Below are 20791 nucleotides of genomic sequence, written 5' to 3' on the forward strand. Positions count from 1 at the left end.
TTGAGATGCAATATTGATAATGTGTTAAAATACACATATACCCCTTAGCAACCGGCTACGTGTTTCACTTTCACATATACCCCTTGACAGACTACAAGAGGAGAGATCTGAAGAATGTAAATGTGGCCTCAAATGACTCCAGAGACATGCTACCCCGTTCAGGAGAATGCAAAAACAGAGTTAGCTAAGGAACTATCAAAAATAAAGGTGGCAGAATAAAAAAGATTTCACTAAGCCAGAAAAGTTAGAGAAAATGAGCAAGTACCGAACTTCGGACAATACGGTGTTCAAAATAAGACGTTTCCCATGCAAGCTCTCACAAAATGTGATGGTCTTCGATGCTCCCAAAGAAAAGATCATTGTTCTGTTTCTATATACATAATGCATGTGTTGGCTTGTCAAATATGTCTAGATCTGGTTTCAACCATTTACCTTGGAGTGGTTTAGCCTTTTAAAACTATCAATAGACTGTTCCTCAACAGTTTTTCTTGTAATGTGCAGAAGAAGATGAGGGTTTGGAGAAAACAACTGCTTCAAAAGAACCAGGCATTGTTGACATAGACTCAGACGTAAAGGATCCTCAAACTTGTAGCTTGTATGGTCCCTATATATATATAAATAATAACTGATTTATTACATAGCTTTATCATGAAGCCATTTGTTAGAAAATGATGGTTAAGATACGTGATTTTATTTTATTTTTCCCTTTTTTCGAATTGTGTTTTCAAAATTGATATCCTTGTATTAGTTTTCCATTTCATGTCAACCGCAACAGTCACTCAACGTCGATGAGGACGACGATGAGGACGACAATAACAACTTTGAACCCCACTCAGGTGGGGGCTTTGATCTCATCTCGGGTCATCATCAAAACTCCGGTGATATGGCCTCACGCTGCCCCAGAGGCCGACCACCTAGCTCGATGAACAAGCCAAAGTCATCGATGATCATCACACGAGAGAGCGCAAACACTCTCTGGGCCCACATCTTGGAGGTCGGAAGCTGCTGCAACGTCTTTGACTTTGTCGCCACCTATGCCCGGAAGCGGCAGCGTGGGATTTGTGTCCTCAGCGGAAGCGGCACCGTCACCAACATCACGTTTCGGCAGCTCGCCGCAGCCGGAGTCGTGGTGACCCTCCACGGAAGGTTCGAGATAATTTCCCTTTCAGGATCGTTCTTGCCCTCGCCTGCGCCACCGGCCGCCACCAGCCTCACTGTATTTTTGGCCGGTGGACAAGGTCAGGTGGTTGGTGGGAATGTTGTTGGAGCCCTAATTGCAGCCGGTCCAGCCATTGTGATAGCTTCCTCTTTTACGAACGTGGCATATGACTCATTTTTTGTTACATTTTACTCATTTCATGTTATGTAATATATCATTTTAATTACATAGCTGCAGATAAAATTTTACGTAGCTAATATTGTAAATAAGTTTCAACTTCATACTAAAATGACCATACAACCCCAAGTCATTATTTTTTGGGACTGACATTTACAGTTATACCTCTTACTTTTCACATCTGGTTTACATAACCGATTCAACAGGTATAAAGTTTAAAAAAGAAAAACATCAAAATTGTTTATAGCATGACACTTGACAAAAAGTTTTGGGTCCCACTTGTTGGACTAAGTCCCGTGAGGGACTAAAGAATTTCCCGTATACAAAATACATTTTCATTAGTTTTGTCCCAAAAAAAAAAACATTTTAATTAGTCACGCTGTATCAATCGGAATTTTGGAAACTGACATTTGTCATTCTTCAAATATATAATTTAATGTATATTGACCAAATACTGATATTTTTAAAATGGTAAGGCTATATGTATAAAGTGAATTACTAAGGGAAATTTCACTTTTTATCTCTAATAATACCTAATATTACCAAAAAATCCCAACATTAATAATATTTTCAAATTAATGCTAAACTTTCCTCCCATACCCAAAATACCCCTCCCATTATATCAAAAATTCACAAAACCTTCTCTTCCACTCTCCTCCCCCTCTCTCTCTAATTCTCACGAAATCTCCATAAAACCTACAGTTTTGTATAATTTTCTTGTCAAAATCATTGTTAGTTATCTCCATTGTTTCTGTGAATTCGTTAATATCAAAGGCAACATCTATTTTGAGAGTTTTTGGAGGAGAAAAACCATGGGTAATGAGATTTTACATTTTGTGTTGGGTATTATTTGTTTACATTTTTTTTGGCTATTTTGAACAGATCTGAGCCTATATTGGTGTATTTTTCGGGATTTTTTGAGAGATTCCGCGATCTGTGTTTTTCTGGGTTTTCTGCAATTTTTTTGCTCGATAGAAGCTCGATAACGGTTCGATAACGGTTCGATGGTATGTAGAAGAAGGTCTTTGTAAGAGCTCGATGTAGCTCGATGTTAGCTCGATAATAGCTCGATAGGTTCGGTTTAGTGCTCGATGGAAACTCGATAAGGGTTCGATAAGGGGTCGAATGGATCTATAATATGTGAGCTCGATAGTAGCTCGATATGAGCTCGATAGGGTTCGATTGAGGGTTTGGTTGTGTTTTATGGTCGGTTTTGAGAAATGATAGCTCGATGCTAACTCGATAATAGCTCGATATGGGTTCGATGGAGGGTTTGGTTAGGTTTATGTTCTGTTTTGAGAAATGGTAGCTCGATGATAACTCGATAATAGCTCGATGGAGGGTTTGGTTAGGTTTGTGTTCTGTTTTGAGAAATGGTAGCTCGATTCCAACTCGATAATAGCTCGATAAAGCTCGATAATGTTATTTTTTATTGCATTTCTGGAAAAATGACAGTTTTCCTGACAATGTTAATGTTTTTTTTTCCAACACAGGCTCTATTGTCTACGTTTTTGTATCCTACAATGGTGTTTGGGAATTACAAGGGAATAAGTGGATTTTCAAGGACCCTCAATGCACGGTGATACCGATGGAGGATACTGTAACGTACTTGCAACTTCTTGACATATTGCACAAGGAACTTAAAGTTGATAAACAGATGTATGAGTTGAAATTGGAGGTTCCTTACACTTGCGGCGACCAACCGTTTACACCCGTTCATGTTGAAAGTGATCTTGGTGTCCGTGCATTCATAGGAGTAACATCTAAAGAAAGGTTGGCCTTGTGTGTCACTCCTGTTAAAAAGATTGTCATTGCAGACCCATATTCCACTCCCGGACCTGAGGGAGCAGCCAGTACTTTAGGATTTCCTATTGGTGACCTGAGGGACAACCAGTATGAGTACAACCCCTATGTGAATGACGATCCGGTAGCCGAACACAATGAGGAATTAGGAGACAATTCGGTGGATGATGATCTATTAGCTGAACATTTGCAAGTAGAAGAAGCACAAGAACAACCAATACGTCATATTGCACGGACGAACCCACCAAGTCAAGGACGCCGAACACCTGGCACCAGCTCTAGTCGTCATGGTGGAACAGAATATAACTATACAGGGAACATTTCAATATGTTCAACAGAAGATCACAGAAAATGGAGTGCTCCCATGTTTACAAAAGAAGATATCATAGCTTGTAGTCGTTCTGAATCACCCTCATCCGGTATAGCGTTGGGGGAATTACATCTTGGGAAGACATTTGAGAACAAGATGGAATTGAAAACCAAAGCGGCTCTCTTTGCAATGAAGAATAATTTTGAGTTTATGGTTAAGAAGTCTGGTACTGATGTGTTGTATATCACCTGCAAGGATCCTGATTGTGGTTGGAGAATAAGAGGGAAAAAAGTAGCGCGATCAGAGATGTTTGAGATCACTGTTTATAATAGTGTACATACTTGCTCACTAGAATTGCGACAAAAAGACCACCGTCAAGCAGCACCTTCTGTCATTGGGCACCTTATCAAGAACAAATATGCTACTGATGGCACTAGCTATCCACCAAACAGCATAAAGGAGGATATGAAGAATAATTTTGGGATCGATATGAGTTATATTAAGGCATGGAGATGCAGAGAGAAGGCACTCGGTTATGTTAGGGGGACACCTGAAGAATCGTACTCCAAGTTACCTTCTTACCTGTACATGCTGCAGCAAAAGAATCCAGGTACAATTACTGATTTTGTCACAGATGACGGTCGCTTTCTTTACTGTTTCTTCTCACTCGGAGTTTGTAGAAGGGGATTTACATCATGTCGTCCTGTTATATGTGTGGACGTCACTTTCTTAAAGTCAAGGTACGGTGGCCACATGTTGTGTGCTGTCGCATTGGATGCGAATAACCACATTTATCCAATTGCATTCGCGATTGTTGACAGTGAGAATCATGCTTCTTGGAAGTATTTCATGATGAAATTGAAGGAAGCCATTGGAGTTGTTGATAATCTGTCTTTTGTTTCAGACAGGCATGCTAGCATTATTCATGCTCTTGAGTTGGTCTTCCCTGATGCCTACCACAGCGCATGCTACCATCACATAAGTATGAATGTAATCGCTAAGTTCAAGACCGATCACTGTCACAAGGAGATGTATAATGCGGCATATGCATTTCGGAAGTCAAAATTTCACAGGTTCTTCAATAATATAAAGCAAATGGATCCTGCCATAGCTCAATATCTCGAGGGTATTGGCTTCGATAAGTGGACTCGTGTATACTTTCTTGGGAATCGATACAATGTAATGACAAGCAACTACGCTGAAAGTTTCAACAACAAAACCAGAGACGCAAGAACCTTCCCAGTCACTACTTTTGTGGAATTCATTCGTTTCACAATTCAGTCATGGTTTGCCGCGCGTCGTGAGGAGGTAGAGAAGTGCACATCGAAATTAGCAACAACATATGAGAAAGATGTCTCAGGCATTGCGGATGATGCAAGGTACTTGAAAGTCCATCCTCTTGGACAGTTTGAATTTCATGTGGTAGACCCAGAAGGTGATGGTGAGGTGAATTTGATGACCAAATCATGCTCTTGTGGTCAGTTTCAAATAATGGGTTACCCTTGTGTTCATGGTGTGGCTGCGGCCATGTTGCGCAATGTCAACATTTACTCACTGTGTTCACCATATTACACTACTGAGATGTGGAGGGAGTCTTACAAAGAAACAATTTACCCAACTGGCAATGAGGATGATTGGGAAGTTCCCGAGAACATAGAGAAAATGCAAGTTGGGGTTCCCGTTGAAAAACAACCAGTTGGTCGACCGAAGAAGAATAAGGTGGGAAGAAGGAAGACAAACCGCACTCCATCGAATGGAGAAATAATTCCCAGTCATCGCAAGTGTAGCATGTGTGGTGGTCTTGGCCACAACAGGGCTACATGCAAAGCTAGGCTTTAAACTTTTTTTTCCCATTTGAACTTGTTGTATTAATAAACTCTTTTTATTTGATTTTTCTGAAAAGTTATGTTTATGGCAAAGCTAGGCTTTAAACTCTTTTTTCCCATTTGAACTTGTTGTATTAATAAACTCTTTTTATGAAGGTAACAAATTTTGATAATTCAATAACAGTTCGATTGTAACGTCCCTAAGGTAGGGTACGTCTGCCACATACTCGTAATTCTAGGGTTTACGAGTATGTAAGGCACTTGACCAAAAGAATTAAATAAAATGATACGAAGAAATACAGAAAAATTTAAACTTTTATATAAACTTATTAGAAGAAATTATTACACGTATGAATACTTTAAATTTAAGGCAGCCATATGAAAACTCTAAACTATTATTGCATTGCTACTGAGTCCGTGCTCCACAAGTTGCTCAACAGCTAAAGCCACACCTGGAAAAATGTTGGAAAATAACATAATGAGCTAACGCTCAGTAAGCAAATCTCATGCATACACATACACATGAATGTCGTGAGTTTGTAGTGCACATATACTAATATGCTGACTTATATACTTATGCATTTCATTTATTGCTCATGCACTTTCAAACTTTACTTTTATGCTCTTTCTTTTAGTTTCACATTTTTATGGGCCCAATATCACTTGTGCACACTGTTTGATTCAGCCAATGCCTGCAGGGCTTGTTACACATATCATATAGAATCCCATGGGTTCTCCTCCGGCTAGCCATCATCTCAGCTAGGCTCATCATAACACTCATTTCATCGTTGCCATAGCTGCCATACTTATTACACATATGGAGGAGAAAGACGGAAACATGGCAAACATATCTGAATGGTCAACTCTGACCTAGCCCACACTAGTGGACAGCCACTATAAGTCTTATAGACTTCCGTCTTCTTTACTGAACTTACTTGATTGCTTCATCAAAACAGTGGCACCCTTTTTAAACATCTTATTATCACTTTGCTTAAGCCTTGTGTCATTAAAATGTTTAACTTTACATAAGACTTTTCAAGACATTTCATAACTTTTCTCATATTCATATGCATGGTCTTATATCACATAATAATGTATCACATAACTGTACCTGCCATGCATACATGCTGATGCTGAAATGCCAATGTTCGTGTTCATGACTGATGTTGATGGTATTCAATCAAGGCATTGTATCACATCTCATATAACTCAAAACATCTTTAGTCATAATACATGAAGCTTTGGGTTGGTGGCGTTGTTATACCTTAACGTAGAGCTATGGCTCAGGTCTAAGGTTTCCAGCCTAAAAACTTAAACGCTTCATATATCATAACATATAACAAATCATGAACATAGAGTAATCCACATATCCATCAACATAAGAACACATACTTGCACATAATTCATATCATTCTTAACCAAGTAAGACATCTTTCACATATCACAAAATTCATCAATTACATATCACATAACACCCTTATGGTGTTCATATAACCATTATTCACATACTTATCATATGCATCATCATCATACCATACTTAACTCATCAGATGTACACAATCCATGTAGTCATGCATCTTACACTTAAGCACAAAAGGTGAGATTTACTTACCTTAGGTCCTTAGCTTATTTTAAAACGGCTCACCAAGAGTCAATCAATCAAATCCATACAAATCCTATTCAAGGCACATAATTTATTAAATTCTATCTAATCCGTAAATATACACTATTGATAGTGTATATTAATCATACCAGAAACTATATAAATGATAATAATAATTATAATCCTAACAACAATAATAATTATCGTCTATAATTAAACTTATTTCGATATTAATAACAAAATACTTCAATAGCAATACGTATATGGATGTATATATTCAAATAGTCATTTTATAAAAGAAATCATATTTGTAACATAAAGTTGTAATAATCAATATAATGATAATAATATAAATATAAATATTTATATTATTATTAGTTAGTCATAATATCAATTCCAGTGATATAATAAATATACTTTCTCCAAACTTCACTGGTCTTACAAATATCAAAAACTGTAGGAAACTAATATTTGATATTATTTTAATATTCAAATATTAATATACAATAATAATGGTTAGATAATAGGTTTACTATAAATCATACTTTTCATATATATATATGAATCTGTATTATTGATTTACTTAACAAAATAATAACAATAATAATTAAAATTACTTAATCATAATAATTTCCATATTAATATAAAATCAATTAAATATGTATTTTTATACTTGATTTAATATTTAATATTTTCTAGAAAATTAGACAGCACAACGGCTATAAAGTGGACAATTCCAAAATCAAAACCTGTATCAAAAATATATATAATCCCAGACAGCCAGTAAATTACAGAAAATATTCCATATATCAATAATATATAATTATATACCATAAATACACATAATAACAATTACTTTAATCAATCACAATTAAATCAAAATATATAGGTTAAAGAAATTATACCAAAATGATCGGGTTCCACAATAAGTCAAACGATGATTTTCTGAGACTCAAAACGTACTTCGGAACCTCGAACACTAAGTTTCGACCGTCGGTCTACGGTGGATCGCGGTGGCTCGTGGTGGGCCCACCACCCAACTATGGTAGATGTAGGAACAAGTTATTGGGTTTTGAAGCCCACAACACGAGGAGCACGATGGTGGTGACGGATCGGCAAACGGATGCCCGAGGTGGCCGAATCGCAACTTTGAAGTCGCGGGGTGGCCGAACTTAAATCGAGTGGTTGAGGCATTTAATCGGCGAGTGAGCTCTAGATTCCCGCGTGGGTCGATAGTTCGGAGGCCTCTGAATCCAACGGTCCGGCGCGTGGCTAAAAATGGTGGCCGGAAAGTACTCCTGCGTCGTCGGCAACAGTAACACGCAGAGAGAGAGAGAGAGAGAGAGAGAGAGAGAGAGTTTCTGAGGAGAGAGAGAGAGGGGCTCGGGTAAAATGAAAGGCTGAAGCCTTTTATTTTATTTTATTTATTTATTTATTTTTAAAAATTACACTTGGACCCAAAATACTAAAATTCTTTTCAAATAAGCCCTTTAGCCAAACTTTCTTAATTTTATAAAAATCTCCAATTAAAATTATATGACATTTGGGTCCAATACTTGACTACTCAAGTTTCTCTTTCTTTAATCTCATTAAAAACATAAAATCATATTTTAAACACTATTTTTCCATTACTATTTCTTAATTTGTAAAGTTGTACATTTTATGTATTAAAACTTTGATTTATAATAAATAAATGTATTATGAAAATGTTGGATATTACAATCCTTCCCCCGTTAAAATAATTTCGTCCTCGAAATTTCAAACTAAAATTTGATAATCGGAGACAAGAACTACCATTACAAATAAACAGAACAACATTTCACAGCATAAGATTTTATACACAACACTTACTTTCACCCCGAAAACAAAACTTATTCCTGACTTCTTGTAATCCTTATCATATATAAAAAGGCGAGGATGTGTAAACACCTCACATGAGGACTACAATATAGATAGAAAGGAAATAAGCTATAACAATAGTATAAATTACAATGAATGTATACGAAAATACAAACGAATCCTCATCATCCATACTTTTGAACACAAACCACATAACGTAAGAAGAGAAAATGACCATCATCATGAAAACATCCTTGATCTTCATGTCTTACAGTCAATTTTTTTTTTTTTTTTTTTTAAGCAGATGCAATTGACTGGTTATACCTTGATAATAGATGCTAAATTGAGCAACAAGTTTGTTCAATAGAAATTTTTTCGGCATAAAAAAATATTTTGGATAACTAGAAAACAATTATATAGCCGATGAAGATTATTCTTTAAAACCAAGTCTCTGTGAAACCCTTTCGTTGTCAAAACCGACTTCTTGCCCTGAATGAGAAATAGTGAGATAGGCCATTCATTAGGTACCAGTTCAGAAAAGCCTGACTCTCATTCTTTCTCTAAGAAAACATTTAAAAATCAAAATTGTTTCCAAATGTATAAAATAATAAAGGGCATATTGATACTATGCTAGAATGCAAATAACCGTGGCCACTCGGAAATTCACACACTTAGCTTAGTATCCCTTCATTGAATAAAACATGGGATAAGTCTTGACTGACCAATCCACCACTTCATCTATGAAAACGAATAATTCTCACATGTCTAATAAGTTAGACATGTCTCATTTCAACACCTATACCAATAATACTCAGTCATCACTTCACACAAGTAATACATTATCTTACTTTCGGGATAAAACAGCTAATATACTATAATTTAATCGCCGAAAGTAATTCACACTACAGAGTAATTCAGTAAATAACATTTATCACCTCGATTCATTCAACAATTTACAAATTGTTTCCATGTTCAAATCAGGATCGCAAAATCAATAGAAGTGATTTCCATGTCGACAACATCTAATAAGTTTGACTTTCATCATCAGAGAGGATAGCGTAACACATTGAACAAGATAAAATCTGTGATATCTATCTTGAAAACAAACAAATTCAAGGATCCAATGACCCAACAGTTCAACACATTTTTCTATAAATAAAATTCATCACATACACACTAAAACACAATCAATCTCAAGCTTTTGAAAACCAAATCATTATTACTTCCGTCCATTACTCAAGCTAAGCAACCCATGGCATCCTCATCATCTCAGCTGAACTTAGACCTAACTTTAGCTTTACCTGAGCCAAATCTTCCCACTATCGAATCTTCACCACAAATTTCTGCACCCCTACCACAGCTAATGGTGTATCCTACGGTACACATCCCAGAACGAAATACTCAATTTCCCAGAGTTTGGCTTCCCAAATTTTATTCTGATACTGGCCTTGTCACAGTGGAGGATTCAGCTATGCTCGATAAAAAGGTGGCCATTAGTATAGGTCAAAGCATACTCACCCCTAAAGACCAAATAATTTTATCCCATAGGTCAGACCTACAAGCTGTAAAAGATTCCTTAGTTCTTACCACTCAGGCGGCAGCATCGGTCTCAAACCTAGGCCAACGGGTTCTTGCAAGAGAACAAGAGGTTGACCACTTGAAAAGGTATATAGAAACACAAAAACAAGAGATGATAACCATTAGAAATGCCAACAAGGCATTGACTCGAGAGAAGGAGAAGTTGGTTAAGGAGAATGGGACTTTAACTACACTTCTTGCTAACTACTCAGTCGATATGAAGGAAAAATTTCAGACACTGCAAACTACTGGGGAGACCCTTAGAGTTGAACAACAAAAGTTGATTGACGAGGTAGAACGTGTCCAAAACCCCAATCCTTAATAGATTATGTATTTTTTTTTTATCTATATATTACTACTGTTTCACTAAAGTCTCTTATCGTGTGTGCTCTCAGCAACAACCTAAAACTTTGCTCTCCAAAACACTAACCTGACATATTAACCCTTAACACACTAACTGAACTGATAGATCACTTTCAAAGCTTGAGAATATCAATTAACAATCCAAACATCGACATCGATAAATCATCAATTATTTATCACATCAATAATCAAGGCATGCATTCCGATAAATAACAAACTTCAGTTTCTCTACCGTGCATGAGAATATTCATTTAACCCAAACTCATACTTATATCATGGAAACTCAAACACACAATGAGTTTCTAATACAATTATACAACATCATTAACATACATTAACTAAAATATGGATAAATTATACTAACCATTAACGTGTGGCTTGTCTTGTGGCGGAACTCAGTAGCATTTCAGATCCCAAAATCTAATAACATAACGAGTATACGACATCTACAAACTCAAAGCTCTGATACCATTTGTAACGTCCCTAAGGTAGGGTACGTCTGCCACATACTCGTAATTCTAGGGTTTACGAGTATGTAAGGCACTTGACCAAAAGAATTAAATAAAATGATACGAAGAAATACAGAAAAATTTAAACTTTTATATAAACTTATTAGAAGAAATTATTACACGTATGAATACTTTAAATTTAAGGCAGCCATATGAAAACTCTAAACTATTATTGCATTGCTACTGAGTCCGTGCTCCACAAGTTGCTCAACAGCTAAAGCCACACCTGGAAAAATGTTGGAAAATAACATAATGAGCTAACGCTCAGTAAGCAAATCTCATGCATACACATACACATGAATGTCGTGAGTTTGTAGTGCACATATACTAATATGCTGACTTATATACTTATGCATTTCATTTATTGCTCATGCACTTTCAAACTTTACTTTTATGCTCTTTCTTTTAGTTTCACATTTTTATGGGCCCAATATCACTTGTGCACACTGTTTGATTCAGCCAATGCCTGCAGGGCTTGTTACACATATCATATAGAATCCCATGGGTTCTCCTCCGGCTAGCCATCATCTCAGCTAGGCTCATCATAACACTCATTTCATCGTTGCCATAGCTGCCATACTTATTACACATATGGAGGAGAAAGACGGAAACATGGCAAACATATCTGAATGGTCAACTCTGACCTAGCCCACACTAGTGGACAGCCACTATAAGTCTTATAGACTTCCGTCTTCTTTACTGAACTTACTTGATTGCTTCATCAAAACAGTGGCACCCTTTTTAAACATCTTATTATCACTTTGCTTAAGCCTTGTGTCATTAAAATGTTTAACTTTACATAAGACTTTTCAAGACATTTCATAACTTTTCTCATATTCATATGCATGGTCTTATATCACATAATAATGTATCACATAACTGTACCTGCCATGCATACATGCTGATGCTGAAATGCCAATGTTCGTGTTCATGACTGATGTTGATGGTATTCAATCAAGGCATTGTATCACATCTCATATAACTCAAAACATCTTTAGTCATAATACATGAAGCTTTGGGTTGGTGGCGTTGTTATACCTTAACGTAGAGCTATGGCTCAGGTCTAAGGTTTCCAGCCTAAAAACTTAAACGCTTCATATATCATAACATATAACAAATCATGAACATAGAGTAATCCACATATCCATCAACATAAGAACACATACTTGCACATAATTCATATCATTCTTAACCAAGTAAGACATCTTTCACATATCACAAAATTCATCAATTACATATCACATAACACCCTTATGGTGTTCATATAACCATTCTTCACATACTTATCATATGCATCATCATCATACCATACTTAACTCATCAGATGTACACAATCCATGTAGTCATGCATCTTACACTTAAGCACAAAAGGTGAGATTTACTTACCTTAGGTCCTTAGCTTATTTTAAAACGGCTCACCAAGAGTCAATCAATCAAATCCATACAAATCCTATTCAAGGCACATAATTTATTAAATTCTATCTAATCCGTAAATATACACTATTGATAGTGTATATTAATCATACCAGAAACTATATAAATGATAATAATAATTATAATCCTAACAACAATAATAATTATCGTCTATAATTAAACTTATTTCGATATTAATAACAAAATACTTCAATAGCAATACGTATATGGATGTATATATTCAAATAGTCATTTTATAAAAGAAATCATATTTGTAACATAAAGTTGTAATAATCAATATAATGATAATAATATAAATATAAATATTTATATTATTATTAGTTAGTCATAATATCAATTCCAGTGATATAATAAATATACTTTCTCCAAACTTCACTGGTCTTACAAATATCAAAAACTGTAGGAAACTAATATTTGATATTATTTTAATATTCAAATATTAATATACAATAATAATGGTTAGATAATAGGTTTACTATAAATCATACTTTTCATATATATATATGAATCTGTATTATTGATTTACTTAACAAAATAATAACAATAATAATTAAAATTACTTAATCATAATAATTTCCATATTAATATAAAATCAATTAAATATGTATTTTTATACTTGATTTAATATCTAATATTTTCTAGAAAATTAGACAGCACAACGGCTATAAAGTGGACAATTCCAAAATCAAAACCTGTATCAAAAATATATATAATCCCAGACAGCCAGTAAATTACAGAAAATATTCCATATATCAATAATATATAATTATATACCATAAATACACATAATAACAATTACTTTAATCAATCACAATTAAATCAAAATATATAGGTTAAAGAAATTATACCAAAATGATCGGGTTCCACAATAAGTCAAACGATGATTTTCTGAGACTCAAAACGTACTTCGGAACCTCGAACACTAAGTTTCGACCGTCGGTCTACGGTGGATCGCGGTGGCTCGTGGTGGGCCCACCACCCAACTATGGTAGATGTAGGAACAAGTTATTGGGTTTTGAAGCCCACAACACGAGGAGCACGATGGTGGTGACGGATCGGCAAACGGATGCCCGAGGTGGCCGAATCGCAACTTTGAAGTCGCGGGGTGGCCGAACTTAAATCGAGTGGTTGAGGCGTTTAATCGGCGAGTGAGCTCTAGATTCCCGCGTGGGTCGATAGTTCGGAGGCCTCTGAATCCAACGGTCCGGCGCGTGGCTAAAAATGGTGGCCGGAAAGTACTCCTGCGTCGTCGGCAACAGTAACACGCAGAGAGAGAGAGAGAGAGAGAGAGAGAGAGAGAGAGTTTCTGAGGAGAGAGAGAGAGGGGCTCGGGTAAAATGAAAGGCTGAAGCCTTTTATTTTATTTTATTTATTTATTTATTTTTAAAAATTACACTTGGACCCAAAATACTAAAATTCTTTTCAAATAAGCCCTTTAGCCAAACTTTCTTAATTTTATAAAAATCTCCAATTAAAATTATATGACATTTGGGTCCAATACTTGACTACTCAAGTTTCTCTTTCTTTAATCTCATTAAAAACATAAAATCATATTTTAAACACTATTTTTCCATTACTATTTCTTAATTTGTAAAGTTGTACATTTTATGTATTAAAACTTTGATTTATAATAAATAAATGTATTATGAAAATGTTGGATATTACATCGATATAGCTTGATATTAGCTCGATAACAGTCCATGAAAATTATAAAAAAATGTGAACAACAAACTGTACATGTAAAGACCCTGTATATATACAATCATCAAGGTAACAAATTTTGATACCACAAGTCTGTGGTCCACTTGTTCCTGAACACCTCCATATTTTCATCGCAGATAGCTTCCAATGGAAGACCGACCATTAGATGCTCAATATACTTGATAGCATACACACCACAATCCCCACTGTAAAAAAAAATAAATATATTAAGTGCACATTACTATAAATTTGGTTAGAAACAAAATTAGTATGAAGATGATGTTTATTACCTTCTCTTTGACTGAGGGAGCTCGTGTTTCTGTTTGCGACGCAATGTGAACTGATGCGGCCTATTTCCTGCTGATGGAATCTTCAACATCAAGCTATCAGTAAACAGTTTACTCTGCATTAACAGAGAAGGTAGCATAAAGCACCATGGACTCATAATATCCTCAAGCTTTGCGTCACTAATCACCGAGTTGTCTGAATCGTAAACAGTCAGAGTCCAACTAGAAATGGAAGCCTCAATGGCAAACCAATGTTGTTGTCCATAGTTCTGGCACCAATATACATCCTCAACTCCTCCCCAAGATGCCAGAAACTGCTGCTCGATGCCGGTCAACATGGACATAATGTCAGCATCCCAATAATACTTTGTTTTGTCGGCTGTTTTCTTGAACTGATCATATCGGGCAGGTATCACTTGTGAGAAATAACTGTTCATCACAACTGCATTCTGTCGATATATATTGGGAAAATACTTGCGACGCATACGAAGCATGTGTTCTGCCGCATCAATATGCTGCAAAAGAGAGTATGATAAAAAAATTAGCAAAAACCATCATAAAATGCTGATGTCGAGCTCCATCGAGCTCACATCGAACTCATATCGAGCTCATATCGAGCTCACATCGAGCCAGTATGAAACAGTAAAAAAACAAACTACTTTAACATCCCTATCGAACTACCATCGAACTACTATTGAGCTCACATCGAGCCAGTCTGAAACAGTAAAAATAACCTACTTTAACATCCCTATCGAACTACCTATCGAGCCATCATGAAATAGTAAAGACAACCTATTTTAACATCCCTATCGAACTCCCTATCGAGCTCCATCGAGCTCACATCGAGCCACTTTGTTAAGGGAATTTTCACTATCGAACTCATATCGAACTCACATCGAGCTTTTAACATCCCTATCGAACTACTATCGAACTAATATCGAGCTCACATCGAGCCACTCTAAAACAGTAAAAAAAACAATCTATTTTAACATCCCTATCGAACTACCTATCGAGCTCCATCCAGCTCACATCGAGCCACTCTGAAATAGTAAAGAACAACCCCTATTTTAACATCCATGTCGAACTACTATCGAACTCCTATCGAGCTCACATCGAGTCAGTAAAAATAAAACATGTAAAATTGAAAACAGTCCATAATTAGGTATAAATTGCTTACCCCATCATTGAGCCACGACTGGGGTGTCTTCAACGTCAGAAACCATGCTGGACCGTGACTCCCAGTCTTTACATCCCGCGGGGTCTTGTTGGGCATGTCTCCAAGAAGCCACTTGCACATTGTCCTATACTGTTTGGGATCTGGCTTCTTGAGAGGGTCCAGCACATGTGTAGCCTCTTGTGTAGCCTCGTCTACTGGTGCAGCTGCAGCAGTGCGAGGTCTTTTCCTCGTGGGATCCGTATAGTCCTCAAACCAATCTGGCTTGCATCTTTGGCGTCTAGCCCTCTGAAACTGAACCCCAGCAACATCCTCAGGGTTGACAATAACGACTCCCGGAGTCTCAGCATCTGGTGTCACAATGATGGTAGGGGGCGTCGTTGGATCATCAACATAGTCTAGCGGCAGATCCAATGACTCTGACTCTGAATCTTCATTGGACCCCCTCGGTTTCTCCTTAACAAATGTCAGGATCTGACTGAGTACGTCCAAGATCACTGACTGGTTCTTCAAGAGGGTCTCCTGTCGACCCTCGACTCTGTCCAACCGCTCAATCAAGTCGGCCAGCTCAGGGGCTGAGGCTGAGGCTGGTGGTGGGGTTGGTGTTGGGGCTGACACTGAGGCTGGGGCTGATGTTGGGGCACAGGTTGATGCTGGGGCTGAGGCTGGGGCTGATGTTGGGGCACAGGTTGAGGCTGGGGCTGAGGCTGGGGGAATAGGAGGGGTGGGACCTGCAACCTCCTCCCCCGGGGCAGCATCAACAAATATCTTGGCTGCCTCGGCAGCCTGAGAAACTTTCTCTGCCATTTTCTCAAAAGTCGCATCCTCCTCCTCATCAGTCTCCGAGGGATCCTGGCCAAGCCCAGGATAAAGGGGAAGATCTCCCTCAGTCAAAGACAAGTAATAGTCTTTTTCTGCTGGCCGAGGCTTCAACATCGGAAGAACAATTAACTGCAAACAACATAAAATATTTGGTTAACTCAAATAATGATAAAAGATAAGCATATAGATAAAAAAAAAACAACATAACTTACATTCTTCTTCAATAATATCGGTGCGATGACGGACTTGGTGAAATCCTTGTTCCTCCGATACGACCAGCTAAGCATCCTTGGGAACATGTTTCCCGAGCTCACAACAAGCTCCACCGCAAGCTGTTGGATAGCCTCATATGCCCAGTACTGTAAGGCGGGGGCATAACCATACATACTGTATTTGGACTCTTGCTGCACCTTGGCATCCTTCTTGGCATCATAGTTGGCCTTTTGCTTCACCATGTCCTTCTTACAAGAATGCAATAGCCTCCTATAAGAGTACTTCCCCCATGGATAGCTGAAGAAGTACTCTACATTCTCAACAATTTTTAGAATATCTCGCCAAATGTGCAGTTTTCCCTCAATGGCATTCAGAACCCCCTCAACAAACAGACATAGACCAAGCTTGTACACATCTTCCACAACCGTACAAGTCTTGAAAGCATGGTCCACCTGTGACAGCTTTACTTTCTCAGCATCGTTGAAATACTCCTTTATCAACCGATCGCTGAGATTACGCCCTTCCAACTCTTCTGGTGACGGGAAGGCACTGAAATCCAACCCCGTCACCAGGGCAAACTCTCCCATGCCGAATCTACAAGACTTCGACCCCAAGAAAAAATGCACCTCATCTTCGTTGTTGCTGACGATTTTCCTCAGCAACAGTTGATGCACCAAGACTCCGGAGAAATTAAACTCCGAAGCCAAAAAGAATTGCTTAAAAGGGGATTCCTTAGCCCTTTCAAGCAGCCCGAGCTCCAAAAACCTGGTCTTGATGTGATTTAAAGTACTACTACCCCGATATGTCACTCGACCAGGAAAGTGATCACTGAATGGAACAAGCAACTTAGGCATCTGTAACAACACATGAAAAAAAATTTGTAAGAAAACAAAATAAAAAAAATTTCAAAAAAACACTGAAATAAGTTGTCATCGAGCTCTATCGATCTCTATCGAGCTATCATCGAGCTGCAACATACCCTATCGAGCACTATCGAAAAACTATCGAGTTCCATCGAGAAATATCAACAACCTAAATTTATCAAGCCTATCGAGCCAGCATCGAGCCTATCGAGCTAAGAAAAATCTGTCTGTCTAGATAAATAACCATCGAGCTACAGTCTAGTCTCATATCGAACCTATCGAGCTAGGAAAAATCTGTCTGTCTAGATAAATAACCATCGAGCTACAGTCTAGTCTCATATCGAACCATTATCGAACCTATCGAGCCCTTGTAATATAATACAACATATCCTACCGAGCTCTTATCGAGCTCCTATCGAGCTCATGTCGAGCTCCATGTCGAGCTCATATCGAGCCATAATCGATCCATCATCGAACTGTTCAAACTACCTTATCGAGCCTACTATCGAACCATAATCGAACCTATCGAGCCACTGGTTCAAACCCAGAAAAAATTTCCCACAAAATCGGACAACCCATTCCACAAATCACAGATTCAACAACGATATAAAGAAAATATGGACTTGGGTTCAAGATTTTACCTTAGTTTTTTAAACTTTGAAGGAAATATGCTCCGTGGGTCTCGGGTTTGACAGAAAAATGGGAGTTTGCAGTGGGCTCGAGATCGCCGGAGAAATGGGAGAAGGTGGGGGCTCGACGGAGAAGGTGGGAGCTCGACGGAGATGCGGGCTCGACGGAGATGGCGGCTCGACGGCTCGACGGAGATGGCGGCTCGACGGAGGTGGGGGTTCGATGGTTTTTGGGGGATTTTTGTGAGACTGAAAGAGAGAGAAACCGAGACTGAGAGAGAGAAGGCTGAGATTGAATGGGAAGGGTATTTTCGGTAGGAGGGAAAAGCTTAGCATTAATTTGAAAATATTATTAATGTTGGGATTTTTTGGTAATATTAGGTATTATTAGAGATAAAAAGTGAAATTTCCCATTACTAATTAAGATTCGACGATAAAATTTATTACACTTTAATTATTACTCGTGAATATTGGTATTTTTAATATAATGTGTTTTACCAAAATATAAATTTAATATCTTTTGTTTGTAAAAAATACATATAATTTAGTACTTGTCATTAATTTAAATTTTTATTATTTATAGATTACTAATCATTTTAATGATTTATTTTTTTTTAAATTATTTTATTATTTTTAAACAATTTAAATATATTTTCTAAATTCATAAAATAATATAAATGTTTAATTAAAACTTTAAAATAAATTAATAAATAAAAATTTTTAAAAATAAATTTAATTAATTAATAAAATGAAATTAAAAAACTAATTAAAATCTTACTAATTAACTTTAAATAAACTTAAATTTTAATTTAATTAATAAATTAATCCAACTTTGAAATAGAAAAATGCAGGTGAGATTGGGAGGATCTGAAACTGAGATAGTGAGGATGAGATTTGGTGAAATATTAGTTTTTTCATTAATTAAATTAAAATTTAAGTTTATTTAAAATTAATTAATAAGATTTTAATTAATTTTTTAAGTCTATTTTTTATTTTGATTAATTAAATTTATTTTATTTTACGAATTCTGAAAATATATTTAAATCATTTAAAATAATAAAACAATTCAAAATCAAATAAATCATTAAAATGAGAGTGAAATTGAGAAGGTGGGAACTGAGATGGCGAGGGTGAGACTATGTAAAATATGAGTTTTTTTTTCATTAACTAAATTAAAATTTATATTTATTTAAAGTTAATTAATATGATTTTAATTAGTTTTATTTTTTCTAATTCCATTTTTTAATTAATTAAAATAATTTTGATTATAAAGTTTCAATTAAAAATTTATTTTATTTTATGAATTTTGAAAATATATTTAAATTATTTAAAAAATAACATAATAATTGAAAATCAAATAAATCACTAAAATGACAGGTAATTTGAGAATATTAAAAATTTAAACACACGGAAGGTATCAAACTATGTAGTTTTTACAAATAGAGAGTATCAATTGATAATTATCAGAAACATAGAATATCAAATTTATATTTCAATAAAATACATGATACAAAATAAATATATACTCCTTAAATTATTACTAAAAATATATACAAATAAGTACTTTTGTTGGAATGCTTCAATAAAACAAAACAGTTTATAACTAAAAGTGTTTTATTTTAAATTATCATTAAAAACCACTTTCAATAAACTAATTGTAGTAGAAGTGATAGTAGTACAAGTTCGTACTAATAGGTAATTCTGGTACAAATTCTATTCTACCGGAAAATGTAACATGATTTATTATAAGCAATAGCCTCACAATTTTTCTCACAAGGAGATCCCTATCCCCTACTTATTCATTTTGGCTAGTGAGGTGCTTTCTAGACTCCTCATGAAGGCAGATTTGGAAGGCAGGATTTCACGGGTGAGATTCCAGGGTTCGAATGTTGTTATTAATCATGTTATTTATGTTAATGATCTTATCATATTTTGTGATGATAAGTGGAGCATGTGACTCATTTGAAGGACATCCTTCATTGTTACTGCAAATAGTTTGGTTAGCTGGTTTGAAACGTCCCAAATTTATAATAAGGAGTTTTTAATTAGTGGAAATTAGATCTGTACCTATTTTAAATGATCCACTTTAATTTTTACCAACTATTTTTAACTTTTATTTTAATACCCAAATTTTCAATTGATATACCCATTATACCCCTTCAATTACATGTTTTTTTTTCTCCTTAAACACACTACAATTAGAATGTATTTCCAATTTAACTATAATATGACACATATAATACACATTACAACAACACTTAGAATCATGTGCTCAAATAAGGGTAATTTGGGAAATCTTATGATAATAATGGGTAAAGTTCAACTAAATATATTTAGTGTCTAATTTTAGTTAACTACTCCTAAAAATGGGTAGTTCTCAACTTTTCCCTTTTAATTAGTGTGTTGGGAGAGTATAATTAGATTTATATATAAATTATGTAGATTTAATTGAATATATGTGTGATTATGTGAAATGATATGAGTTATATTGTATTATGATT

The 20791-nt window shown here is 35.9% G+C and overlaps 1 protein-coding gene and 2 long non-coding RNA genes across 3 annotated transcripts; 1 reads left to right on the forward strand and 2 right to left on the reverse strand.

The window, feature by feature from the left end:
- The first annotated feature begins 404 nt into the window (after positions 1 to 404).
- LOC133805873 (AT-hook motif nuclear-localized protein 23-like) lies at positions 405 to 8612 on the forward strand. The gene is made up of 5 exons (XM_062244042.1): positions 405 to 417; positions 502 to 569; positions 749 to 1339; positions 4318 to 4325; positions 8205 to 8612. The coding sequence occupies exons 1-5, from the start codon at positions 405 to 407 to the stop codon at positions 8272 to 8274; spliced, it is 750 nt and encodes a 249-aa protein (XP_062100026.1). The 3' UTR covers positions 8275 to 8612.
- Positions 5573 to 7339, reverse strand: LOC133790230 (uncharacterized). Its single transcript, XR_009873961.1, has 2 exons — positions 6888 to 7339; positions 5573 to 5727 (listed from the first exon to the last, which is right to left on the reverse strand). It is a non-coding gene; the product is annotated as an uncharacterized LOC133790230 (long non-coding RNA).
- A 2626-nt stretch (positions 8613 to 11238) lies between the features above and the next one.
- Positions 11239 to 13981, reverse strand: LOC133790233 (uncharacterized). Its single transcript, XR_009873962.1, has 3 exons — positions 13450 to 13981; positions 12554 to 12617; positions 11239 to 11393 (listed from the first exon to the last, which is right to left on the reverse strand). It is a non-coding gene; the product is annotated as an uncharacterized LOC133790233 (long non-coding RNA).
- Positions 13982 to 20791: the final 6810 nt, after the last annotated feature.

The sequence above is a fragment of the Humulus lupulus genome, chromosome 1 (genome assembly GCF_963169125.1).
Source record: "Humulus lupulus chromosome 1, drHumLupu1.1, whole genome shotgun sequence".
Classification (NCBI taxonomy): domain Eukaryota; kingdom Viridiplantae; phylum Streptophyta; class Magnoliopsida; order Rosales; family Cannabaceae; genus Humulus; species Humulus lupulus.

Coding starts and splice junctions, on each gene's coding strand:
- LOC133805873 (XM_062244042.1), top strand. Junction 570..748: donor TTGTTGACATAGACTCAGAC/GTAAAGGATCCT, acceptor TCCTTGTATTAG/TTTTCCATTTCATGTCAACC.